Source organism: Anas platyrhynchos, chromosome 4 (assembly GCF_047663525.1).
Source record: "Anas platyrhynchos isolate ZD024472 breed Pekin duck chromosome 4, IASCAAS_PekinDuck_T2T, whole genome shotgun sequence".
In the NCBI taxonomy this organism is placed as follows: domain Eukaryota; kingdom Metazoa; phylum Chordata; class Aves; order Anseriformes; family Anatidae; genus Anas; species Anas platyrhynchos.
The window spans coordinates 56,138,326-56,166,096 of NC_092590.1; the positions used below are offsets into that span (position 1 = coordinate 56,138,326).

The 27,771-nt window shown below is 37.5% G+C and overlaps 2 protein-coding genes across 8 annotated transcripts in view; both read right to left on the minus strand.

Moving 5' to 3' along the window:
- The window catches only part of WDR19 (WD repeat domain 19), a 38,941-nt gene extending 25,556 nt beyond the window's left edge, over positions 1 to 13,385 (minus strand). For all 3 annotated transcript variants that reach the window (XM_027457235.3, XM_027457234.3, XM_038178023.2), the window contains exons 1-12: positions 13,158 to 13,385; positions 12,029 to 12,120; positions 10,353 to 10,418; positions 9,315 to 9,440; positions 7,062 to 7,177; positions 6,386 to 6,501; positions 5,883 to 5,963; positions 3,373 to 3,485; positions 1,951 to 2,124; positions 1,530 to 1,600; positions 561 to 733; positions 356 to 470 (exon numbers count right to left, since the gene is read on the minus strand). In XM_027457235.3, coding sequence (XP_027313036.3) covers positions 356 to 470; positions 561 to 733; positions 1,530 to 1,600; positions 1,951 to 2,124; positions 3,373 to 3,485; positions 5,883 to 5,963; positions 6,386 to 6,501; positions 7,062 to 7,177; positions 9,315 to 9,440; positions 10,353 to 10,418; positions 12,029 to 12,120; positions 13,158 to 13,379 — 1,465 coding nt within the window. In that variant the 5' untranslated portion in view covers positions 13,380 to 13,385. The remainder of the gene's footprint in view (positions 1 to 355; positions 471 to 560; positions 734 to 1,529; positions 1,601 to 1,950; positions 2,125 to 3,372; positions 3,486 to 5,882; positions 5,964 to 6,385; positions 6,502 to 7,061; positions 7,178 to 9,314; positions 9,441 to 10,352; positions 10,419 to 12,028; positions 12,121 to 13,157) is intronic.
- A 149-nt stretch (positions 13,386 to 13,534) lies between these two features.
- Positions 13,535 to 27,771, minus strand: part of KLHL5 (kelch like family member 5) — a 55,959-nt gene continuing 41,722 nt past the window's right edge. For 4 of the 5 annotated variants that reach the window (XM_027457237.3, XM_027457236.3, XM_027457238.3 and 1 more), the window contains 7 exons: positions 27,468 to 27,680; positions 23,487 to 23,673; positions 22,295 to 22,519; positions 21,841 to 22,003; positions 18,362 to 18,574; positions 16,025 to 16,196; positions 13,535 to 15,123 (listed from right to left, as the gene is read on the minus strand). In XM_027457237.3, the coding sequence (XP_027313038.1) occupies positions 15,067 to 15,123; positions 16,025 to 16,196; positions 18,362 to 18,574; positions 21,841 to 22,003; positions 22,295 to 22,519; positions 23,487 to 23,673; positions 27,468 to 27,680 (1,230 nt within the window). In that variant the 3' untranslated portion in view covers positions 13,535 to 15,066. Of the gene's footprint in view, positions 15,124 to 16,024; positions 16,197 to 17,185; positions 17,376 to 18,361; positions 18,575 to 21,840; positions 22,004 to 22,294; positions 22,520 to 23,486; positions 23,674 to 27,467; positions 27,681 to 27,771 lie in introns of those variants that run through there. The other variant, XM_038178024.2, reaches the window with a different exon arrangement.

A 27,771-nucleotide genomic window follows, 5' to 3' on the forward strand; every position in this document is an offset into this window, starting at 1 on the left:
GAGTAACCACATGTGAAGAACTCACAAATAAGCAGAGGGACAAGTCATACATACAGAGACTTTCTTCCTAGCAGTCAGAAAACTAGTTAGAAAGTACAAGAGAATCTCTTCCTATGCAACTGTGACTAATATTGTTACAGTCTTGATTAATCTATTGTTATTCAAAAAAGGTTCTGGTTAGAGAGGCGTGAAAACTATAGATACCACTGTCCAAAATCTGATTATAGCATAACAAATTTCACCTTACACCATACAAACAACACGAACATTTACCAATTACACAATACTGCACTTACAGAAAAAAAATGACACACAATGCAGTAGTTTAAAATAAGAGAATGAAATCTATGCTTACTGTTCTCTCCAAGTGCATAAAACCAAGCCCGATTGTTCATTCCTACAGCCAAATGATAGACACCAATTGCAACAAAACTGGGCTCTACTTCAACAGAGACAGTGACTGGTAGCTCCTGTAAGAAAAAGAGTATCAATTTCCATCCGCTATTAATTCTTACTTTACTTTTACCTAAACAAAGTTTAAAAGGAAGAGGCTAGCATACTCCCTCCACGTGGTTGGCTATAGTAACTTCAAGAAGAGATGTGAGGTATGCGATCCGCGTACTGCAAGCATCTCCCAGGATTGGAAGCTTTGTCAAGAAAACATGAAGGGATGCTCTTCGTGTAGATACTGCCAACAACTGTCCATCATCTGTCCAAGCCAGCTGTTCTACACCTAAAATATTTACAAGTTTTTGCAAAAATCATTTATTGGACTATGGAAATGAAACCAAGAAACAATTACTTCACTTTAAAATGTGACAATGACAGGAATTCCTACCTAGGAATATGTGTACTAATGTATTACAACCTAACCAATTAATATAATTCCAAGATTAACTAGAATCACTCAAACCAAAACCATAATTTACTAATTTAGCATCTTCCTAAGAGCGAGTATAATAATAACTGAAATATCTGCAGATACTTCAACAGGAGATGATAGCAGTAACTTGTTACTCGAGAACTTATAAGAACGTTCTGGAAGCTACTTGCACAAATCAGGATGAGAACAGATTAGGCATTATCCCGTAGTCCAAGAGATGCAGAAAAGCACCAAAAAACTCAATCACCCCAAAAATATGGAAATAAGCAGAAAACGGTTAAGTATGTTATTTTAGTAATCTGAATAGAACACAATACAGAGTCAAAAAAACAAACAAAAAAAAAACAACCAAAACCAAACCTGAAAAACTGACAGTCTGTAATTAATCAAATATTCTTAGAGCTGTACTTCTCTATACTTTAAAACTTGTTAGAAATAACTGCATTTTCCCATTTTGCTATGAGTCTCCAAACGTACACGTATACTAATTGAGAAAGAAGGACTTTATGGTAATTTCTATATTTATACAGTTTTTCAGCAACAACACTTTTTATTAATGCATGAATGTAAACAGAGTCACCATCAAAATTCTGTTTTACCCGACTGTAAAAATTTAATTCCTCAAGCAGAGGACTATTTAACATACCTTTGTTTTCATCATCCAGGTTTATTATAGCATACATCTCTCTCAGGTCTGACAGATCATGGATTTTAATGCTGCAACAAAAATAAACAGTCATGCTCACTACTACAATTTTCAGTCATCATAAACTGGAATAAACACAATCCAACCCTATCAAGACAGCCTAATTGAGCAAAATTAGAGCATGAATGTAAAGTGCCTTCTATTTCCTAAAGAGCAATACACACAGTCTCTTCCTTTCTCTCTCATTATCCAACACTCTAAATAGATTATTGCTGCAACTGTACAAAATGATTTGTTCACAGAACTAAAATCTGAGGAAAAGGCACAACTCATCCAGTTTGGAAGGCCTCCAGGGTGGGAAAGAAACAGATGAAGTTACAAGAGACGAACCCGATTTGTTATGTATAAAACCATCCCTTACCAATTGTCTCCACATGATGCAGCTTTGTTCAATGACTGTGATATAGCAATGCTGGTTAGATTATCCTTATGATTATGAGCTTGAAAGATTTCTTGACCTATTTCACGAATGTGTGTAGAAATGACTACAAAACATCCTCGTGAGAAACCAATCATAATGTAGCCATCACCATACCTGTTAAAAAATTACCAGAAGAGATATATTTATGTAGTATGAAAATCTGTCAATGACTCTTTTTAATGGGAAAAATAATAAAAGTATGGGAATTTATATGTATAGTGTAGTACAACACAGTATAGTACAGATTAAGGTGAAAAAAAACCACAAATATCTTAAAGGAGAAAAACAAAATTTTCATGCAAGCGTGCTCAGCATTTAATCTTAGATCTTCTTTATTCTCTCTACTAAATTCTTTAATGCCCTTCTACTTTCAGCAAGCAGTATACATGACAACGATGCGAGGAGAAGGAATTTGAGTATCATCATTAGAATAAGCATGCCAGAAGATGGAAAATTCTATTTCAAGGTTATGGCTGACTCTGTCACTTCAAAGCTATGCTAAAAACAATAATGGCAGTCATTTTGCCCTTAAGGCATGCTGCTACAAACACAGTGAAAGTAGCAAAGCTACAGTGTGTATCTGTGAATAGATGGCTTGTTTACTTTTTATAGTGGCAAGTACAAATAATCAGGTTAAAACAGAAATAGTTACTTGTAGCTGAAATAGTTACTTGTTTGAATTAACCCTGACATGCTGTATCTGATCTGCTTAATTGAAAAAAAAAAAAATCACAAAGGAAACCGTCTGCTTCCTAGCAGACTGTTAGATCTATCTTGTTAGATACGTGGCCATAAATTAAGAAATGTGCAGATACAAATTTTCTTACAGAGTTTAAGTGTTAGCAGTAAGTGTTAGTAACACATTGACTGAACAAAGACTGTGTCAAAGATATAGAAACAAGACAGCTACTTTTGGGTACAGAATGGAAACTTCTAGTTAGGGGTTTCTTCAAATGAATATTAACCAATTAGATTACCAAGCAGGGAAGCTACAAGAACTTTATTTAAGTTTGTAAACCCAGAAAAAAAGCCAAAAGATTCAACTCCACTCCCAGCTCTTTCATCGCTTAATTATCCAATTGGAGAGCAACCTATTAAGCCCTCAATTTTATCTACTGTCAGGACAGCAACAGTATTATTGTTCTAAAACAGAGCATACCAATGATGAATACATTTTGACAACACTGCTTTCGTAGCCAGTGAACTGTTAAACAAAAGGATTATAAAATGTAGATTCATACATCCAAGAGAAGTCCAGTGTAAGCAAGGGATATACACTTTCATTTCCAGCATTTATCAGAACTGCTGTGAAAATCTTCAACTTGCTAATACGAGAATGCTGCATTAAGGAAGTCTGCTCACCATCTGTACGTTACAATACTGCCATAAGACTGCTGAAATTTCAGATCAATCGGGTTATCAGGATCATTCAAATTAAAAAGAAAGAGAGTCTTCTTGCCGACCACTACACTTACCTGCCAATGAATGAAAAGAAAAAATTAACTCAGCAAGAATGGCATCACTTTAAAATAAAGCCCTACATTCTCCCTAAAAGATGAGATTCAGCACTTAAGGGAATCCATAAGAGCCCTATGGATTTGAATCCTGAGCCTTAATCAACAATGGAAGAGATTTTCAGGATATTCCCCTTCTGAGACAGTGGTTCACAGATCTAAATACAAGCCCAGGAGAGCACACATCTCAAATTCAACACTTGTCCCTGCAGAAGCATTATGCGAACCCATTTCCTCAGGGGAAAAGGCAGCAGGCCACACGGATCCTGTTGGACTACTCTCACTTGAACAACAACGTGTTTTTCAATCTACAGAATTTCTGTCTGGAAGGTTGTAGTGATGGCTATCACAACACTGCTATTTCAAGTAACTTGCTGAGATTTCAAACACAAGAACACCAATTCAAACACACACACAAAAAAAACACAAACCAAACCAAAAACACAAGAAACAGCCTGTTCAGTTTGTATTAAACATGCATATTTACAGTTTGATATCAGTCTAGGTAAGCACATTTATTTTGATGAAAAACACAAGAGTTGTTGGACTTCGTAGTCAAAAGCAGGGTGATGGAACTTTTTTTCTTTTAATATTATTTTTGTTACCATAACGTGTGTGATTGTCACGCAAGAGTAAAGCACTCGTTTTAGAAAAAGAAAGAAGGAGGAGATTGCTTCACCTTTTTCTTTAACAAAGATACTTTGAAGGGCTGTTTACAAGTTCATTTTACATTTCGTTCTGTTCCAGCCCTCCTTGTCTAAAAAGAAGAGGATGGTTTATTTGTAAAATAAGTGCTGAAAGACTGAAATACAAAGCTGTACTTTGACATAACAAGTATTTTAAAGCTGAGCATGTGCTGACCTAGACATCTATTAATTCAGAAATGCAACTCAAATTCAGACCTGCATTTCCTAAATTTACCTCAAATTTTAAAGTATGTTTTCTGTCCTTTAAGACAATTTGATTATAATTCCACTGCAGCTGAATGCTGAACTATTTAAGAAATATTATTTCTTAAACTCTTCTAAGAAATTATAGGAATTATTTAATTACAGAATCACAGAATCATCTAGGTTGGAAGAGACCTCCATGATCACCTAGTCCAACCTCTGACCTAATACTAACAAGTCCTCCACTAAACCACACCACTAATTAATATTTCAATGCATGTTAACACACTACTTATTTTGATCCAACTTGCATTTTTTTTTTCCAGGGTGATTAAGCAACAGACTGGAATTGATCATTATCAAGCCATGCCCCTGCAAGAACAGACACCTAGACAATAAATGGTATGTGGTTTAAACTGCTGCACACCATTCAAGCACAAACCAAGAACTACAGAATTACAGAACGTTCTCTGATGTTTTACAGCAAACTTGAGTGCTGAAACAAACAAACAAAAAAGAGAAGCCTAGCCTACTGCACATCCTGAGAAGCAGCAGAGGAAATCAGTGGTGTCAAAGCCCTCGGTTCCTGCATTTTCAAAACATCTGTTAATTAAAATTACCCTAGGAAGCAGAGAACACTGGACTGCATGCAAAGAGAAAAAAAAAACAAAAACCTACAGATCCTTGTCAATGTAATACAGGGGAAATTCTTTCCTGACCCTTATACTGCATAGACTATATCTGATTTTGAAAACTGAATTATCTGCCTACAGTTAAGTGTATGGATCTGGACTAACTGTAACACAGTACCACTTCGCTATCCACAGATTTCAGTTTTAGTACGTAACTGCTGATCATTTACTAGCATGCTCTGCTAACCCTTATCCTTACCCCATTTTTCTGTACTTCACCACTGACTGATCTAACGGACCTTGATTCACTCAAGGAAGACAACGAAGACAAAAAAAACCGCAGCCATCTAGACAGAAGCAGAATCATGCTCACAAGGAAGATTGATACCAGGCTTCTAGTCTCACCAATGCTGAGGTCTGCACAAGACAAAAACCCAAAGAGCACTGGGTCTGTTCCCAAAACAGATCTGCTGTACGCTGAAAAACTGGCCTCTGAAAGGAGGCATCTCTGCAGGTTTGACATTCTTGTATTGTTTCCATCTACATTTTGCATATATTGGTGTATATATTGTGTTTCCCTGCACACATCTCCATCTATTACATTTACTATTACTGCAAAACTGCTGTCTGTCTTTTTTATGAACACATCCTTAGTAAACAAAGGGGTATAGCTTTACTTTAATGGAAGGAGGTTTTGGGGGGAAGAAAAAAAATAATAGCTAAAAACAAAATGAAAGCTTTAACATCAAATTTTAAGTCAAGGAAAAAAAAATCCTGGCCGACACTTATTGCCAGCAGATCAGCACTTTTTGCAGGATTTTGTATTAGCTTCTTACTGTGCTTTCCCTGGTTGATACTCTTTCATCAGTCTTCATAACTGAGAACTGCATATCACTGGGTTCTGAGTTCACTGAGGTCTGCAAGAAAGAAGTTCAGATTGAAAAATCAGTACTAAATGCAGCAAATACCAATGATAAACAATTGCATTATTCCTGCCCTGTACATTTTAGTGTTAAGGATAGATAGAGCTGTCATTGCATTCAGTAACACAAAAAAAGAAAAAAGTTGGAAAAAAAATGAAGTCAGTTTGGATTATAATGACATGTTAGAATCTCTTTAGAGATTCTAATATCATAAATCATGGTGCATAACACAGAGGCTCAAATGTTTAGATAAGCCCTCATCCTATATGAGTTTTCCCAAAGCCTCTATCCTTGCAAGCAGAGGGACTGAAAAGGCATAGGCTCCCATAGGTCCTAGTTCCTTTATGCCGTAGCTCTCCCAAGAACCAGGAGTACCAATGTATGTCTTAAAATCAAATGTGGGTTATAAATACTACCTGTCTGATAGTATCCCCTTCCTGATTGCTTATAGTAATCATTTTATCTTCACCGCCTAGAGCCAGAAGGTTTTCAGTGCTCCAACAACCGCAAGTAATCCGCTTAGTGTGCTTACCTGAAAAAGAAAGAAATCTACACTATACGAATGAAAACAACCACAGAAAACATCTGGAACGGAAATATATTCTATTTGGCCACTCAAATTATCAGAATGTGAAGCAACTTAGCAAAGAAATTACAAACTCAATACACAATCTTTTATTTACTTTCTAAGCCCAGGTGGAAGTCTTTTGGCCTCATAGGAACTTGCACAGTCCCCATTCTTCCATTTCTTTGCATCAAGTTTCTATCCTTAATTTTATTGTCCACAGGTGTCCTAAGCAGGTTAGAAAAGTAACTTAGCAACAACAATAACCACATGACAATAAACACCCTTGCAAGTTGTAAAGGAAGAAAGACAGCACAAGTTTCTCATGAGGCAGCATCACGTATATGTAAATTTTTTTTAACGTACTGAACTATAAAACCACTAATATAAAAAATGGAAGGTGCAAGTTGAGTATAAGCACATTTTTGTTTTGCATACTCACACACAGAACAAAAAAAGAAAAGCAAGCACAGTGGCAAAATTCCATCATTTCAAATGTGCAAGCCTAATTTCAAAACAATGCATACCAAGAACAGGAATCTTGCGAGAAGTCTGGCGGTTATATATAAGCAAGTTTCCCTTTGTGGTTCCAATGGCAAGTAAACTTCCAACTCGAGACCATAATAAGAAAGACATTGCATCCCTAAAATAAACAAAATAATTACTTTGTGTAGCAGCTTCCTTTCACATGCTTACATACAAAAGTATTTTGCATACTTGGTTTGAAGTTTTATGAAACCATACAGACCAAAGCAGAACTTCTAAATGAAGCAAATGTTCTCTACAACAAGTATCAGAGTTATTTAAGTGTCCAAAAATAGTGAAAGTAATAAAAAGTGCTATTAAGTAATGGAATAAGACCTGTACAAGTGAAACTGTGCCTGTAAACCCAGTGGTTTTGATGGATTCATGGGTAATTTGACCAAATAATCAGCTTTAAGAAGCACTCTAAGATATAATGTAGGTAAGTGCTATTTTCCAGTTGCTTTCTGCATTGTTTTTTTTTGTACTTAATTCAATTCCAGTGAATTCAGTCAATTCCAAATGAGTAGATCTATTTCTCTGATTACTAGTCAATGTAATATAAAAGCTTTGAAAGAGCGTTTTTAACTTCAATTTTCTGATAAAGCAGAGATAGTTTTAGTATATATTTATGGGCCCACAGAAAAGTACTACATAGGGCATTTTAAAAAAGCAAAACAATTTTAATCAGAATTTTCTAATTAGTACAGCTATTTCCATCAATGCCTCTCACATCAGCTTCACTCTTATTTGAAAAAATGGGATGTTTCCATATTCTGCAGTCAGAGTTTTCAACCTAAATCTGGAGAAAACAATATCCTCTAAAAACCCAACATCTCCCCCCATCTCCATTTTTCCAGCTGACCTATTTTATTTTTTTTTATTTAGTGGATGAAACACCCACATTTTAATATCTTTGACTATTTTTTACAGTAAAAGAAAATACAAAAAAAAAAAAAGCGTTAAGTCAAAAGATTTTGTCTCAATTTAGATTAATAAAACAGAGGCAGTACCCAATCAGCTGTTTCTCTGCTCAGGTGAGTGCCCTAATAACCACGGGACAGATTCATTTCCACTCTCTTTCCTACACACAGTGAATGTTTATGTAGAGTAGAACAGTTTAGTGGAATAGATTCAAAAATCTATGAGTTTAATTGTTAAACCAAGCTTATTTGTTAACCTAATGCTTGATTGTTATGTAAGCCTCAGAAGAGTTTTAAGTCTCTGACCCAATTCAAAAAGAGGGATCTGAACCTGTGCCTTCAGTACCCCTCTCATCCTCTTTTGTGAATGGGATTTCAGTCCCCTCACAACTCTAAGGGAAGCAAATACCATCAGCACTAAAAATCACCATTCTTACTTCTAAGTTTCCATTTTTTCGGGTGAAGTACTTTGAAGAATGCATGACTTGTGCGGATACCTAAAAAAGTCACCCATCCTTGCTGCTACCAGAGTTGAAACACTGAGAACCTCTCTGGGGACTTTGGCCTTATTTACAATTAAAGTAAACAAACACCACCAACCAAAAAAACACTTCAAAACCAGCAAATCATACCAGAAAGAACCCAGCAACAAACTGTAGGATATTAGCTTAAGAGTATATGTGCTATGAGGATTCCAGTAAAAGGATGATTTTTGCAATATATCCTCCACATCAACGAGTCTTTTAAAGAAGCTCTTTAAAAAGAATAGAAAAAAGAAATTCCAAAGCTGAGATATGGGACAGGATGGTAACTCCCATTTTCCAACTGTACATGTCTAACTTAGTTATCTCCTAGTCTTTCTGTACTCTTAGCCTACAAACAGTAAGGTTCCCTTCAGAGGGTAACTCAAGCACCTGGGTACCCAATTTCCAGGGTTATTTTTTTTCTCTCTACTGGAAGCCTGAAGTTGGACTTCAAAGCTAGAGAATGTAAGTGCTTTCACACCAACTGAATGGGCCCATGGTTCACATGTCAGTATGCATTCCAGTTTCCAGAAAAACACACATGAATTAACAGGCTTCTCAAATAGCTACATAACTATAAGATTTTACAAGTTAAATGCAACACATACTCAACACTAAGGCAAAAAACAAAGATTACAAAGCATGAGTATGATGTCTTGATGGTAATTCAACCAAGTTAAAGACCAAACTCCTTTATTCTACCTTCACATCAGTTTCTTAGCTGACATAAAAGAGAGCATAAAGAGCAGCAGCACACAGTGGTCTGTCTTTAAATACACTTTAAAAACAAAACAAAACAAGACTTTCTTACCTCATGCCACTGTCTAATTGGCTTGTTTTGTTTGTGTTGGCATCCCAGAGATAAATGGCACTAGATTTGTCTGTAATTATTGCTAAAGTATCTCCATCTTTATCCCAGTCCAGGGTAACACAGTTACTGAAGAAAAATAAAGTAGAGTTTCACTAATAACATTAAAATATGTTTGAAAATATACAGAAAGAGCCAGAATTAACCGGTTGAAGTCCCTGTCCTTCCCTTTCCCTCCCTGTAAAAACTCATGACAGGCTGTGGATTTATCTGGAAAGTTTATTTTTATAGCAACCATGCTCTTACCCAAATCTCATCAAAATGACAGAGGCTGAAAGGAAGGTCAGTAACTAAAAGAACTGCTACTTATATTCTAATACTTGAAATACCGACACCTAAATTTTCAAGTGACGATGAAAGCCTCCTGTATGGTTCTATTTTTCTAGAGTCTATTCAGTATTTGAGTTGTTTTTCTCCTAGATCAACAAGTATAATAATGATCTTGGATAAGAAAGCTATGCAGAAGCATACCTTTCTTTTGGCATTTTTTGGACAGAATGAGCATTTATCACAATTGCTGGGCAATGCTGTGCAGAATGAGTACAAGCAAAAGTACACCGAAACATACGACATCTTTCCTCAGTAAGACTATGATACAAAGTACCACAAAATGCTCAGTAGTATAGTCACAATTAGCATAACATGGATGTTCTGTTTATGACCTTACTACATTCTTTCTTACTGTCATGATACATATTTTCTAACATTTGTAATGAATTAGATTGAGTTTCCTATTAATAAGAAGTGTTTTGGGTTTGAAGATGTATTTTTCTGACTAACCGTGACAGCTTACTATGAATTCAGCTTTTACTGTCTCATATTCCATACATGCTCTTCAGTTTGTCTTCTTTTCCAGGCACAAACACCAGAGCCAGTATCTATGCCTATACATCTCTTACTGTATAAGCACCTCACCGGAAGAATAGCACTTCTAAAGAAAACAATTTGAAGAAAACAATTTCAATCCATTTTAGTACCTACCCTGGTAAGGTAATTTCATTTATCTTCTGACCGTGACGATCAAAAATGCTCACCGTGCGATCACCTCTAAAAAATATTAACACATGGAATAATTCCCTTTCTTCATCTGCAAATAATGGGTTAAAACTTTCTCCACATTGAGTTTTTATAATTGCAGTAACAGGAGTATCATGTATTTACATTTGTAAGGAGTTGACAGATACCTTGCTTTGGTTTACAGAATCACAGAATTTCTAGGTTGGAAGAGACCTCAAGATCATCGAGTCCAACCTCTGACCTAACACTAACAGTCCCCACTAAACCATATCCCTAAGCTCTACATCTAAACGTCTTTTGAAGACTTCCAGGGATGGTGACTCCACCACCTCCCTGGACAGCCTGTTCCAGTGCCTAACAACCCTTTCAGTAAAGAAGTTCTTCCTAACATCTAACCTAAAACTCCCCTGGCGCAACTTAAGCCCATTCCCCCTCGTCCTGTCACCAGGCACGTGGGAGAACAGGCCAACCCCCACCTCACTACAGCCTCCTTTGAGGTATCTGTAGAGAGCAATAAGGTCACCCCTGAGCCTCCTCTTCTCCAGGCTGAACAAGCCCAGCTCCTTCAGCCGCTCCTCGTAGGGCTTGTTCTCCAGGCCCCTCACCAGCTTCGTCGCCCTTCTCTGGACCCGCTCAAGCACCTCGATGTCCTTCTTGTAGCGAGGGGCCCAAAACTGAACACAGTACTCGAGGTGCGGCCTCACCAGAGCCGAGTACAGGGGGACGATCACCTCCCTAGCCCTGCTGGCCACACCGTTTCTTATGCAAGCCAGGATGCCGCTGGCCTTCTTGGCCACCTGAGCACACTGCTGGCTCATATTCAGCTGACTGTCCACCATCACTCCCAGGTCCTTCTCTGCCTGGCAGCTCTCCAACCACTCATCTCCCAGCCTGTAGCTCTGCTTGGGGTTATTGCGCCCCAGGTGCAGGACCCGGCACTTGGCCTTGTTGAACTTCATGCAGTTGGCCTCAGCCCATCGGTGCAGCCTATCCAGATCCTCCTGCAGAGCTTTTCTACCCTCAAGCAGATCGACACACGCACCTAACTTGGTGTCATCTGCGAACTTACTGAGGGTGCACTCAATGCCCTCGTCCAGATCATCGATAAAGATATTAAAGAGGACCGGCCCCAGCACCGAGCCCTGGGGAACGCCACTAGTGACCGGCCTCCAACTGGACTTGACTCCATTTGGGCCCGGCTATCCAGCCAGTTTCTAACCCAACGAAGCGTGCAACAATTAAGCCAAGAGCAGCCAGTTTCTTGAGGAGAATGCTGTGGGAGACGGTGTCAAAAGCCTTGCTGAAGTCAAGGTAGACCACATCCACAGCCTTTCCCTCGTCCACCCAGCGCATCACTTTGTCATAGAAGGAGATCAGGTTCGTCAAGCAGGATCTGCCTTCCATAAACCCATGCTGACTGGGCCTGATCGCCTGCTTGCCCTGCAAGTGCCACATGATGACTCTGAAGAGGATCTGCTCCATGAGCTTCCCTGGCACTGAGGTCAAACTGACAGGCCTGTAGTTTCCCAGGTCTGCCCTCCGGTCCCTCTTGTAGATCTTTTAGAGCTCTGTAACAATGTTTTTGACTCTACTCTCAATGATTTCTATGCAATAAACGCAACAAATATTTGTAATCTTACCCTGTTACAGCAAGGAAATTTCCCAAAGTTTTCTGCCAAGCAAACTGCACAGAGGAACCAGACCATGATTTTTCTATTAGACTGAAGACTTGCTGGGGAACAAAGAGAGGGAAATTGCACATCTTATCATCACAAACATAAAACAATGTCAGAACTTTCTACGTGAAGAAAAACAACAACTTCTGGATGATTCTATTGTACTATTCTATTGTACCAAAACGCCAAAGAAAAGTATTTTGGTTTGTGCTGGAAAAGTCAAAGTTTCTGGTGCTGGGTGTTTGCATGGAGAGCTACTGGGACTCTCACCACAACTACCATTTTTTCCACTTGGTGTTACTGGAATCAAAAGATTGCATGAGACTCCCCCCTTCACGTCTGAAGACTGGAATATCTAATTCTTTAAATTTCATGCATAAGTGTTGGACCAAATAGCGTCTTCAGTGCTTCAAACAGAGCTCAACATCTACTCCTTTGAAAGATGTGTAAGTATCTTGATCTCCCTAAATCGTTGGGTCTTAAAAGTTGGGGCTATGAAGTAAAAACTTTAAAAACTGTAAAAACTTTATTTCTCACTGAGTTTATTAACTTTCCTTTAACTTTCATACTACGCTCATACTTTTTCCATGACTAGGGTGTAGGATAAACCCAACAACTTTTAGGACTTTTTCCCCTCCCACATCATCAGCTAAACACCACTGTCTGGCGTCCCACAAAGGGCAGGAAAGCTTGTTTTTGTGTTGTTTTTTTCCCCAAAAGGTCTCTGCCCCTTCTTCTGAGGCATTCCTCACGCGGAATTTGCGTTTGAGCGAACAAAACGAGCAACACCACAAGCGCCGCGCGCCACGAGCACAGAGACCACCCGACAACAGCGTTCAATTGGAAGCGAGTTTAATGAAAAGACGCAAATTTTTAACCAACATTTAACCAACGATGACTAACGCGGGAGCACGGACGGGCTCCAGCGGGAGGCCCCAGGGCCGCCGGTAACGGCTCGGAGCCGCCGGGGGCGGCCATGAGGGGCGCGGCGCCCGCTCCCCCCCCCCCCCCCCGCCTCCCACCTCCCGCCTCCCGCCTCAGGCCCCAGCCGAGCGCGCTCCCCCTCCCCCTCCCCCCCCCCGCCCGGCCTCACCTTCATCGCGCCCACCGCTCGCCGCGCAGCGCCCCCGTGCGCATGCGCCGCCCCCCCCAGCCGAGCAGGGAGCCGGACCCCCCTCACCCCGCCCGGCGTCCGCGTTGCCAGGGAGACGGGGAAGGCGGGAGAAGGCCGGAGCCAATCAAGGGCGGTGGGCGGGGCCACGTCCCGCCCCGGAGCCAATGGGAAAGCGAGGCCTGCGGAGGCGGTGGCTCCCATAGAGTCGTGCGTTACGCACACTGCGTTACGGGGCGGCGTAGGGGGCGCAGACTGCGCAAGTGCTGGCAGGCCAGGACGGCCGTTTGTAAAATCGCAATTATTAACATTAGAGTTACCCCCCAAAAATACAGAAAAAAGGCACTGCCCGCCCAAACTGAGTTTAAGTTCAGCTGTATTCAGTTTCAAACAGTGCAGGTTTTGTCACAAAGTTTGGCGCTTTCCTTTAAACCAATAAATAGTTGGCCGAGAGCACTGACACACGTCCATTTATAATTACAAACGTACAAAGACTTTGGGTGGCGGGCGCTTCGATTTGGGAAACATTCAGCGAGCTCACATCTCCACATCCTCCATTACAAGCGACCGCCTACTGTTGTGAAAACGGGGGGGAGCAAGGCACAGAAAAGCAAATACAGAAAGACCGTCAGAAACATTCAGCCCCTCCAAAGCAACTGTGCGACAGAGCAGAGGAGCCAGACAAGGCAAATCATAAAGCCTCTGAAAAAAGTTAACTGTTAAATAAGGTGGCTGATATGATATAATCCTGCCAGGAGCACACAGCTCTCCTCTAAGATGCTGAACATGCTTAAGTGGTGCTCGTCGAGCATCTTGTAGGACTGGGCCGTTTACGTTTTGAAATCATCTTATTGGGAAGAAAAAAAAAAACAAAAAACAGACAGACAGACAACAGTTTCATTTCATCTTATAAAATCATACTTCTCAAATTAGTGCAAAGCCTCATGTAAAATACAATTAAAGAGAATCAAAGTAGACTCTTAGTCTAGATGCAATGGAATGCTTTGAAAATTCCAAAGTGCTCTTATTAAACTGGTTAACTTCTAATTACACTTTAGAATTTTTTCAACTAATAACTCATGCTTACAGCTTTTTCCTTAAAAACAATAACAATGTAAATATAAGAACCAAAGTAGAGAAAAAGGTATGATGTTTTCCATCATACGGAAAACCTTTAAAAAAAAGTACACTGGATATCAAAAATCTGCAGATATTATTAAATAGCAGATTTCTGTTAGCATAATAAGACAATATTTAAAATAAGGCTTTGGTTAAATAAAAAGTCTTCTAAACTAGGAATGATGATAAAAGTGCAAAAGATTCACCAAATACACAACTTCATTTTTAAGGCAAGCATTACACCTGCCATTTACAATGGTTTGCATTGGTTTGTCAGCCTGCATTGTAATAGTTCAGATACCTATAGCAAAACATGTTTATTATAGGCAAATTAAATATATGGGGCTCAATCCTGGAACTTGTTTCACCCAGAGATAGACTCAATGATATCAGTGGAGCCATATCCATTAATAGCATCACTCCTCTGCATTTTAGAGGGATCAAGGCCCTAAATAACATTTCATTATCCCAGTGAGTTCACAATGAGTTTGCTCATTTCTTAGTATTTCCTCAATGCAAGTTGTCCTCTGGCAACATCTTGGTTGCAGCTGATTTCCTTGCAGCTCTTCTAATGTACAGGTAACAAAGACGATTCTTTAAAAGTGCTTAATATTGGTCCGTAAGAACAGCAGGTAGGTGTACGTCAGCTGGAGCCCGAACACTGCTCTTGTAGATATCCTGCACCTGGTGTTTACTGGTGCACTTTTAGTTGGCTAGAGGAAATACGAAATTCTCCTATAGAGGAGACTGTCACCTTCACAGAGAAAATAATTTATAGCTTTACAGTCACAACACATGCTCCAGCTCTTCCTAAGCACAATGGTGCAACCTGTAAGAAAAAAAATAAAAAATAAAAAACAAACAAAACAAAGAAACAAAAAAAACAACATCCATGAGAGAAATGTAGTCAGGTTTAAGTATTTAAAGTAGTCAGCATTAAGTATTTATTTCCAGCTGCCTCAATACTGGTGTCTAATGCTGTTCTAGATGACCTAGAACATTCCTCCTGTAACTGGACTCCAGAAGGGCCTCTGTCTCCTACAGATTCCCTGTTGTATCCTCCAGCCTTCTGTGGATGTTTCAGACACTCCTGGTATCTTAAATGACAGAAAATACCTAACAACAGCTTGCCTAGGCTCCTCTCACAGAAAGGCAAATTCCTGGAGCTATAAAAAAAGTAAAAGTAAGCAAGCTTTGAATTGACAGTAATGGTTTCTGATCATGAATTGAAGATTATTTTTTAAAGATATGTAAAGATATGGGAAAAGGCTTTCTGGAAGTTGCACACACTGTACATAGCATTCATATCAGGAAGGGATTATTTATGAAAAGATGACCAAAACCTTGAAGAAACTGATAAGCTTCTGAGAGATGTTAGAGCTAAAACTAATCTACATTTATCATTTATCCTCAGCATAAACAGAATCCTTTATGACAATTTCGGGAACATGTCAATACATTTTCTTACAGTAGCTGAAGTTGTCAAAGAAAAGAGCTATATTATTCCCAAAGAAACGAGAGTGGTTTATTAGACTTTAACAATTGTCTGTTCAAAGAAAACCAACTTGAACTTGCAGATGAGAGAGAGAGAGACTGACTGGCTGACTTACAACACACTAACAAGAAAGTGCTTTTTAGAAAAGGAGTATTTGTTTTCTCCTTGCAAAACAAAGCATGCTTGAAGTAACAGCAAAATAATTAGTAGTGTGTGACCTAATCAGAAACTATACCTGTGTCCATTCATTTGTCTGGGGATCATAAGACTCCACTGTATTAAGGTACGTCTGACCATCATATCCTCCAACAGCATACAACTTGTCACCAAGAAGACATACTCCCACTGCATCTCTGCTAATGCTCATAGAGGCCACAGCAGTCCACACATCTGTTTTTGGATCATACCTAAAAGATAATTGGTGTAATGCTCTAAAACTGCTGCCAAAATTTAATGAAAAAAAAGTACTGGAATTGACACACTTAACATAGCAGACAATGGGTATTATTAGGAGATCACAGACTTGGTTATTAATATTTCAAAGGAGTTTTTTCCCCAGACACTCTCTTTTAAAGTGTTTCCTTAGTCATTTGGTAACAGTCAGTACTAGTTACCTACTAGTACTATCTAGATTCTTATCTAGTGCTGCTTTCTGTACAGTAATACATACATACGCATACAGATGCTCTTACTGTATTTTTTATTTGATAAACATACCACTGGAAACAGTTCTGCTTCTATACTACAGTAGAGCAAATGCTTGCATTATATGGTAACTACTAAATTTCAAACAGCCTGTGCTTTGACTTGAATGTGGTTCTAAAGAGAGTTAACTTGTCAAGGAAGATTACCATTCCAAAGAGCAAAGCTGGAGAAAAATGCAAAATTCTTAAGACAATTTACAGCACTGCTTGAATAATAACTCCATATCATCAGCATCATCAGTAAAAACAGATAGCTTAATGAAAAAAACATCATTCTATCATTCTAGAATAATATCAACATTCTTTACAAATTAGTAATTAGATAGGAGGGTCCATGCTATTCTTATATCAAAAAACACATTGTAACCAGACTGAAGGAGATGCTGTAAGATTACAGGTGCTTACAGCACAACTGATCCCAGGCTCTGAAGGGCTCTAAGGAACTACACAAGGAAAATACTTATTTGCCAGGACACCATCTTAAGACCATACTTATTAGAAGCAAGTGGTCTTGATTTGTTTGCATGAAGAACATGGATGTAATGAGTGGTAACAATTTCATCTTTTATTCCATATTCAAAGTATTGCAGAAATGCATGTTTTATGTGAGCATAATTGTAACACAAAAACACCACCCAAAGCATATGCTGCAAATAGAAGTTTAACGTAGCGAAAGAAGGTGATTCATCATATATAATTTATTTTTTAATTTAAGCTAGTTTATAATTCATTTATAAATCAATGCATTTCTCTAGGAAAAGTGACTTTTATTGCAGAATGTAGTGGTAAACAACTATGTGGAAGCTTAATGCCATTTTTTGAAACAAGAATTTTTTAGAGGAGCTATTCCCATGAGGTTCATTTTCCTCCATCTTCACCTCACTGTTAAAAAACAAGGACAACATGCATTACAAGATTATTCCTAATTATTAAAGTAATATGTTATGTAACTGTTTCAGAGAATACTGATGCAAAAGAATAAATGAACCTATTGCTTTCTCTTGGGCCAATTATTTATACTCCTCTAAAAATTTGGTATTAGCTAAGAGGTAGTTTCCAATCTGCAAACCTTTCTGGAGCCTTTTTCAACAACTTTCACATTTCAAGTGGTATGGACCATATTGTGTGTTTTGGGGTCTATCGGAACACAAAGTTTGAAAATTACTGTATTTTCTTTTTCTCTAAGATGGCAAATCAGATAAGGAAATCTACTAAATGGAGATGAGTAACAAAGAATCACTCTTGTTAAGTGCTGGGAGATAACAAGGAAAAAGAAATAAAATTTGAAGAAAAAAGAGGATTAAAGCATATTTCAGAAATATTTGAAATGACAGTGAAGACTTAATGCATTGCATTATGAAGAATTTACTGTCATTTTTACTTTTTTTTTTTTTTAATGGATCACACGTGATTCTGCCATTTGTAATACAGCAATTCCACAATAACTTTACGTAAGGACATACTAACTTTGGAATAACTGAATTACAAGCATTCCAGTGTCACCAGGGGATACAAGGAAGAATATATTTAAGGATACACAAACTTGGATTAATTATTCATTTTCAAGTTATAATGTGAAGTGGTACAGGTTTCTTTTGTGAAAGAGCAACTACACCATTTTTAAACATCTTCAATTGCAAATTGTTCTCAATAATCAATCTTCATCCATTTACTTTAAATAATCTGTCCTGGCAACATTTTGAATCAGATTATGATTACACAGTATGTTTTCATATACAGGTTTCCTCTGCTCACCTTAAAAATATGGCTATTTTATTGGGTTTCTACTTACAGCTCTTTCTCTAAGCCGTTCTATAGACTGGCATTTTTAGGACTACTAGCAGGACACACCTTCATCAGGTGATTACCTTTCTACGCAGTCTGACAGCCTGGATGTTAAGTTTGATGCTGGGGCATCATGACCACCTATTGCGTACAAGAACCCATTCCAAGTGGTTACACCTACACCACCTCTTCTTTTTGACATTTGAGCACAGAGAGTCCATTTGTTTGTATGAGGATCAAAACATTCTACCGACTTAAGACAAGAACTTCCATCTCGACCACCAACTGCATAAAGCCTGAAAAGTAAAAAGAAAAATAAATGGTATTAATAAGTATTGTCTGAACAAGACACAAGTTACATAAGCTTCCAGTGATGTAAGAAAGCCTTCCAAATTTATTAAAAAGTTTAGAAGGAGACTTTGAACTTTCATTAGAATATTCTAACACAGATTGTACGTTTTTCGCTCCTTTTTTTTTTTTTTTGTATTGTGATTAGTATACAATAATGATCATTTACAGAAAATGGATTATATCTATAACACAGCATTTGTTTTCCAACCTGTACCCATAGCTAAGATTTTCTAAATGTGTGACTTGACAAAGATGCATTTTTAGCAGGGTCACAGGGAAAATCCAGTCATAGATGCATGCATGTGAGAACTGCCTCTCGAAGTATTTTTCTCAATCTGAACTTTAGTTTATGAATGGAAGCGCTATGTTAAGTCCCTTATACCCACTAGGTGGCCTATTTTGCTCAGTTCTTACATAAGGGTTTCTAGCATTTGATATAAAACAAAGGATTTATTTATTTATTTATTTATTTATTGAAAATAACGATGGAAGGAAAAGTTGGGTTTTAGGAGAAATGCATCACTAATGAATCTTTAAAACTAATCAAATGCATTTAAAGAGTTTATGCAACATTTATGAGCAACATAGGCTTAAAAGCAGAACTGCCAAGCAATGTTATTTTGAAAGGTAAGAATGCAGAAGATTGCAGAATGCAATCTAAAAAGGAAGCAACACATCAGAAGTGAATTCTGGTTTGAGAGATCAGCTGAAGCATCATTAATGAAATCCCTTCATGGTCTAAGGCAGATTAATACAGCTCAATAATCATATAAACATTAAGTACTGTGCTTAGTGGTGGACTTGACAGTGTTAGGTGATGGCTGGACTTGATGATCTTAAAGGTCTTTTCCAACCTAAATGATTCTAAGGCTTCACATGATGATAGTCTTACAGTTACTATGAAGCACTACTTAAGATGTTCTCAGTTTGGGAAACACTTTGTGTTTGTTTGTTTGTTTGGAGTAGATTGACCAACAAACTTAAATATAAACCTCTTGTAAATATGGTTGACCTACTAGTTCTCCATAAAAAAGTTAATACTCTTTAAATAATGTATTTCCATGGAAGGGCTCATGTTTAATAACACAAATTGTTTAACATAAGGAATGTACTGAAGTATATTTAAAAAATCATATTGCAGTTCCAAAAAACTTGTGAGTAAAAATCAATCAGCTATGCAACACAGCATTTAAATGAAGCCCCCTGCTCTCTCTCCCCCAAAAACACGACAGAATTTTGATCACTTCTGCAGTGATTTCACAATCAGAATACGGAGAATAAATTAATTTCTCTTATGAAGATTTTGAGCAAGTCATCTGAAATATATCAAGTTACAGACACATATTACTAGAATATGTAGAAGTTACTGCTCCCTCAGCTCAAAGGCAAATAAATTTGCATGTGCTTTCAAGCCGTTTAGCTATAGGCATCTAGTGTTGCTGCCTATGTTAAGAGTCTAGGCTATGTTCTAAAATAATAGAGAAACGTGAGACTAATTCTGGTGTTGTTTACCACACCTGGGACTCTCTGCTGAATATATAGGAAGCTTCAGACCTAACTTAGGCACCTGAGACTGCAGTTCCAAGGCAGCCCAAGGCACTTTGCTTGCTGGTTGTTCAAGTTCTTCCCTCCTTCCTGCACCCAGGTGAGCATTTCCACTCATTCCTGGACTTGTTCCAGATCTCACAGGACCCTTTGCAGGTTCATTTCAGCTGTACTAATTTAGCAGGTGACTAACCTTCCAAAAAAAAAATTAAAAAAATTGTGAAAAGCTTTTTGCTAGCTCACAATACTCAAACAGCTCAAGGGAGATGCGTCAGATAGGACATAAGCAGGAAGTCAAAATTTCTTGTCAAGAGTGTAAATATTCTGATACAACCACAGTAAGTAAGTTAGGTTGACTTGGTATTCTGTAGCCACACTGGCAAATACGTGATTTAGATAAACTGTCTAAAAGGCTGGTGGAAAACTGGATGGACTGCTCGGCACAAGGGGCTGTGATCAGCAGCATGAAGTAACCAGCTGGCAGCTGGTTACCAGTGTTGTTCCTCCCAGGCTGATATTGTGGCTTGATACTGCTTAATGTCTTCATTAATTATCTGTAAGATGTAACGGAAATCAGCCTTGGGAAGTTTGCTGATAATATCAAATTAAGGGGAGTAGCTGATATGCTGGAGGGCCTGGCTATTATTCAGAGCGACTTATACAGGCTTGAAAACTGGGCTGACTGAATTTGCCTTCGTTGAACTTTGTAAGAGTGCAAAGTCCTGTACCTGGAATGGCTTATTTCCATGCAATAGTACGGGCTGCGAGCTGACTGGAGAGAAACCAATGTAGCAAAAATAGACTAGGAGGTCTTGGCAGACAACAAATTGAACTGAAATTAACGGTATGCCCTTGAAGTAATTACAGTTGATTTCCCTTACTCAGTACATATAAGACTGCTTCTGGATGCTGTGTCCATCTTTGGGCTCCTGGTAAGAGAAAGATCTTGCCATACTGGAGCAAATCCAGCTGACGCTCACTAAGATGATAAGGGAGCTGGAACACATGACATATGAGAATCGGGCAGTCTTAAAAAGAGACAGCCAAGGAGGTGTCTTCAAACACCTAATGGGAGGTTATATAGAAAGCAGTTATCAGAGATACAAAGTGAACGAAGAGAAAAGTCAAAACACAGGCAATTCCAATGATATCATAGAAGAAAGATGTTCAATACAACAGTGGTCAGGTATTGGAACAGGCTGCCAAGAGCGTGCTAAATTTCCATCCTTAGGAGACATTTAAAATTCAGTTAGATATGACCTGAGCTACCTCAGTTAACTCTGAAACTAGATTGAATGACTTTAAGGGTGGTCCCGCTTTGAGTTGGTGTTAGATCAGATGACTCCGGAGGTCTCTGTTTAAGGAACTATGCATATTTTCACTGAAAAAACAGCTGTAGAAATTTCAGGTACCACTACAGATCAGATTTCATTCCGACAGAGTTCTGTTCACACTGAGTTAATGTAATATAACACAAGTACTCCCCACCTCTACAATAATTTTGGAAGTTGATTGTTCAAGCTACCACAATAAGAGGAAATTACTGGAGTCTCACTGGTTCTTAAAGCTACTGACATGTATCTATCAAGAGAAGTTACAGTCATTTAGGATGTCCTGTAATTACATTAAAATAATGAGATAGAAATTGGAAGTTGCCTTCACATACTTTCCATTTAATATTGCTACACCAACAGTACTCCTTGGAGTTGACATACTAGCTACAAAGTTCCACTGACGAGCCTGTGGATCCCATCTTTCTACTGTGTTCAGGTAGCTCCAGCCATCGTGTCCTCCTACAGCGTACATGGGACCTTCCAACACAGCTACTCCTGAAAAGACAAATCTGAAAAGCTGGAGAAAAATATCTCATTTTCCTAGCAACAGCCCAGCATGCACCAAAAAACTATTTTAAAACAAACAAACAAAAATATTCCTTTTGGAAGACAATGCTGGATATAATTTGAAGAAGAAAGGAAGCTCAATAACAAGTTGGCATGAAACAGACAGCCCTCCCCCCTTCAACTTCAATTTCTGAATGATTTCCAACCAATGCTAAAAAAACAGATAACCTTTTTTTTTAAAAAAACAAACACATTCAGTCTTTACTGAAAGCTACATACCAAGACCGTGACGATGTGTGGACATCGGTGGCATTACACTCCAAGTTTTCGTTCTAGGGTTGTAGCACTCCACCGTATTCAATGTTTTCAGTCCATCTCTGCCACCAACAACATACAATTTATCATCTAAGACTGCAACTCCAAACTGTAGTCTTCGGCCATTCATGTTTGCAACAGGAGTCCACATGTTGGTACGAAGTTCATACTTTTCAATGCTTGTAGCTCCTAAATGACAACATCCTCAAGTTATAAAAAAGCTTAAACTGAATTAAGGTAGCTTTTATTCTAGCTGATCCTACAAGACAGCAAAAAATCCTACAGCATGTTTTTAATTCTATGTATATGAATAGTCTTTTTTGACTTCATCAAGAATCAACTGCACCATTATAAATAAGGATTTGTTCAGTGCTTTTCACGACAAAAAGCAGAATTTCTAACATCTTTTCTAACATACAGAATGAGGCCTTTAGAAAAATGCATGTTAGGAATACAAAACATTATGAAATGCAATTATATATTGATATCAACTTTTTCATAATACTAAAAAATACTAGAATATTAGAAATACTAGAAAAAAATCTGATGTTATATGACATGAAGCTTTCAAGCACTACACACAGCCTATGAAACAACTACCTATCAATATGCATGTAATCTGTACTAGAAGTATTAACTACAAAACAAAGACTGTACCTTCTGTACCATAAATTTTCTAACTTGCCAGATTCCTTCTGACTACAATTACAGAGTACTAGAGGTTATATAAGAAAAAAAAATCAAGTAGTTTTTGACAGAGCTATCTAACAATTAGTTAAAAAGCCTTTTTTTTGTTGTTTTTATACAAGTGCAAGTCATCTTTGTGTATTTTCTGTCATTTTCTCCCTTTTCCAAATTACTTCCCACACAAGTAAATAAGGATATAGTTTATACTCAATTCAACATTTAACTACTCTGAAATCCAATATTCTCCTGACAATTTCAATTCAATCATAACTCTAGCTTCCATAATGTTTACAGTATCTTCAATGCTACCTGTTTTTCTAAGCCAATAGTGGTTTTTATGATGTTTGTGCTCTATACTGCAAAATCTTTGATTTCTAGAATTAACACGTTATAAAAACATCTAACAAACATTTCTTAAAAACAAAACAACCCCCACAGCTCATCAACTAATCATTATATAAACCAAGACCTTTTGTTGCATCCATTCCTCCAACTGCAAACAACACTCCCACTGTAGATTTTCTAGGTTTGGTGCGAGGACTTTGCAACATAGGTCGTCTCTCTGGCAACAGATGGTACTTCATTGCTTCCATAATGAGTTTTTGACACTCTATGTCATCCCTAAAGAGTGCATTATTTTCCATATCTGCCAGAAACTGCAAATACGAAAGAAAATTAAACAAGCTGAATTGTTATAAACTACATGGAGAATAAAAGCAAGATTAGAAGAAAACATTTTAACCAAAAATGTCCGTTGCTGGATTTAAAATAAATGTATATTCAAAAAGGTCGTATAAATGAGACTAGGGTAAAGATAAACAAAATAGTCACATTTGATGCTAAAACACTGGGTATGAAAAACAGGAAAACCATCTGATCTTAATGGATGACTTAAGCTTAATGGTCCAAAGAAGAAAACAAAATCTCCCCATGTTTCAGTGCTGCTGAAAGTATGTTCAAAGAAATGGATCAGACTCCAAGTATGCGTGTCAGTTTAACCTCACTCTGATTCCCAAACCCACCCATTCCAGATGCCAATAAAAGCTGTTTCAGGAGCAGGCTGAATATTTTAATATATATAATCTATTAGTAACTCTATAAGTGACCTACAGTATGATATCAATTATTATAAACCTTTGTTAAATATTTTAAAATCAAGGATGCTAGCAAATGTGAGAAGTGTTACATTTAACTCTAACCTAAATAAAAACTAATAGAAGTTCTGAACTTTGAAGATTCTGGAGCCTTTGGTACTCCACGTTTGTCAGGCTGCAGGAAAAGTGTATCAGTAAGTTATAAGTCCCAGCTGTAATTATTAGAAGTCTAGACAACTGGTGTTCTTCTGAGCTGCAAGACATGAGTAACAGAAGAAAAAAAACAGGGGAAGCACCCCACTGGGACTCTGGCAGTTGTCAGAACAGCAAGATAAATGCCTCTCACTCCCCATCACAAAATCCAAACACTGTAAATACGAGAAATACAAAGTCCACAAACCACGATGAGATGTTGTTGTTGAGCTGTTGACAGGTATAAAAATGCTGTGAAAGTAGGACTCATGAGCACTAAAGGAACTCATGATGAAATAGTTGTGCATACAGTGGTGTGTGTATCCCTGGCTTAAAACTGCCTTAGGACTGTCAGGTGGCAAATGACATCCATGGTTCCAAGAAGAGACACAGACAGTCACAGGGTGGTAAACCTGACATTTCTCTGTCAGGCAAATCAACAGAAACTATGGCAGAAAGCAGAATTTACATACACAGAATAAAAAACAAAACTAAACTAAACTTTCAAAGTCACTAGAGACTTTTAAGGAAACTAAGCCCAACTTTTTCCAATATTTCTCTAATTACCTAATGCTCTATTTGTAATAGCAAATTAAAATGTTCTCATATAAATTATCCAAAGGAACTTAATTTTCATTCCTTAATTTCAGTCCTTCCCTCTCTTGGTTCTTCTCTTGACACAAAGCACTACTTACCACTTCTATCACTTCAGAGGGCCACTTTGTGGAGCACTATAAAATAGTGCTCCAAAATCCATTTTTACTTGTCAGTATGCAATGCCATGGAATTTTATGTAGTTTAAAATATACATATATTATCAGTGAATTAATACTGTCCTAAATTGAACACTGTCATATTTGCATGCACTGAAAATTATGGCTTGTACACATCATTGCCAATTCAGATTCCTGATAAATTTATCTGATGGACAAAGAGCATTTAATATTTAAAGCAACACTATGTCTGTATGCATGAGTTTTGTGTACAACCTACCTTTCCCCCAGTTTTCACACCTCCTCCAACCTACAGAGAAGTTCTCTCATAGCACAAAGTCTCACTCTCTGAAAGCTGCTTCATCTCAGTTAAAAAACAACAGCAAAACAAAACAAACAAAAAAAAAAAAAACAAAAAAAAACAATCTAACATTGCTTTGGTACCCAGAAAATCTGCACACTCTTTAAACCAAACTTACTATACTAGAATTTTCTCTAAACATTCTTCAAAGTACTCGCAGTTGTCTTATTTAAGTGCTAAGTAAGTTGTCTTACTTAAGTGAAATCTTCCTATTATTTCCAAGCTTTATGGAGCTCCTTGTACTAAAAGCATTTATAATTGAGCGTGTGTTAGCATGAACCTCTAGTAACTGGAAACCTGATGATGAGAAGTGTAGCACAGCTACTTGAGTACTACGAGTTCCTGAATGAAAGGAAGCTGAACTCATCTTGTAGCTCAGCAACTGGTAAATCATCTTTTTCATGTATTTATCAGAGATGAAACACTTGCTACCTTACAACTTACGAAAATGACACATATTCATCTTTAGCCTCCTACAAGTATTTAGGACACTGCATTAACCTAAGAAATAACAATGTTATATACAAAGAGATACATAAAAACATGAATGAAAAAAAAGACAGTTTTAGTTTGGCTTACATTGCTGCAGTTTCAAAGTATTTCCAGAAGCTTTTTTTCTCCTTAAGTATATAAATCTAGTATTCTTCACATCTCTCCTTGCAACCTTATTGATTTCAGCAAGTTGTTCAATTTCCTAATTTAATTTCTTTCAAACAGCTTTAACTCTTCAACCGTAACACTGGAAACCTTTTCATTATGTTAGGCTCGCTGTCAGATTGCCTAACGTCATGTGATCATGAAGCAAAACATGATCCTGAAAACTCATTAAGACTCTTTTGTGCACTTCAACCCAATTTATTCAACACACTAATTGTTGCCTTATTAAAATCACAGCTGTAGCACTTTACCTTGTTAAAGTAATAAATAAAAAGGCAATGGTGAAATATTATATTAAAAATATAAGTATGTATTTGGATAACACATGAATAATTAAGGATAAAATAATTAATGAAATATGATATTGGCTTTTGTGTTTCATTCTGCTATTTTTCTAATCACTTATTGACTGGACATAATTTGATTTCAGTACATACCTCTGGGGTAAATTCTTTACTTTCAATTTGTAAAGATGTTTCAATTGGAGTTAATTAAATAAAAGGAACACAGAAGTGGTTACAGACTTTATACATGATAATCAATTAATTAAATGCGCAAAAATAGAATGATTTCCTCCAGGTCAACTGGCTTGCACTGTATTATGTTTCTGGAAGAAGTGAGTTGCAAGGTCAAGGCAACACTTGAGAAAATCCTGCCAATGCATATATAATCATCAGTACGGAAACACTAATACTAAAATGCTTCCTTGTGAATCTTACCAGTCAGCAAGATACTGAATTAGGGACAACACACAATGTTTTGTATCTATCACTGTGAATCAAGTAGTCTCATTTTTTGTTGTATTAATGACTTCTACTTATACACATTTCATAAAAAATGATCTCTTCTTATTTAAGAGATAACTCCCAGGAAAAATGCACAGCAAAGTCCTTTGACTTATTTATAAGAAGTGTTAAATATTACTAAAGAAAGGACAGCAAGGAGGGCTAACAAAAGGAAAAAAAAAAACAGTTTATGTGCCTGCTAACAGATAACAACTACAGTGCTACACATGACACTAACAAGAGGAGTCATTCCCACAAGACTAGGAAAACTGTCATTCACAACTGTTCAAACAAGCCAAACTCAAGACTTCCTCAACAGTATGTGTAAATGTTCAAGAAAAATAAAAAGTTCCATCTGGGAAAAAAAATGTACCCAAAGATGTATTACCAAGGGTAAATGGAAAAAAAACCCAAAAACCTCCCAATGGCTTATTCAAATTGTTTCTCCTATATCTCAAGGACAATTATAACTATCATGCCTATACAACATGTTAAGTCCTTATATGCAGCTCTAAAAAAAAGATCACTAAAGAATTTAGAAGTTTTTTTGTTTTGTCACTATCACTATACAGATGCTGTAGGCACACCCACTATAACCACAGTATACTCTAGGAAGGATATAAGCTAGGCAGAAATTGAGCAATTTACTTGTGGAGCAAGCAGAGGCAGTCTAATGTAAGCCAGGAGTTTACTGAGATCCTTCCTTCTCTGGTCCAAATCATGTCGAACCCATGTAAGTAGTGCATTCAATATAGTTTCTTCATTAGGAATATTCATGTCGTCACTTGCTAAAAGCTTTGCAATTTCAGTGGCTGGCAATAGCAGAAATTCCTGGTTTCTAATTACTTCCATGAAATTTTCCTGAAAAAGAAAAAGAAAAGTATTTTGAATACAGCTGACAGCTTCCTTTGAAGGCAGGTGTTTTTTTTTAAATTATTGTTTATTTTTATGA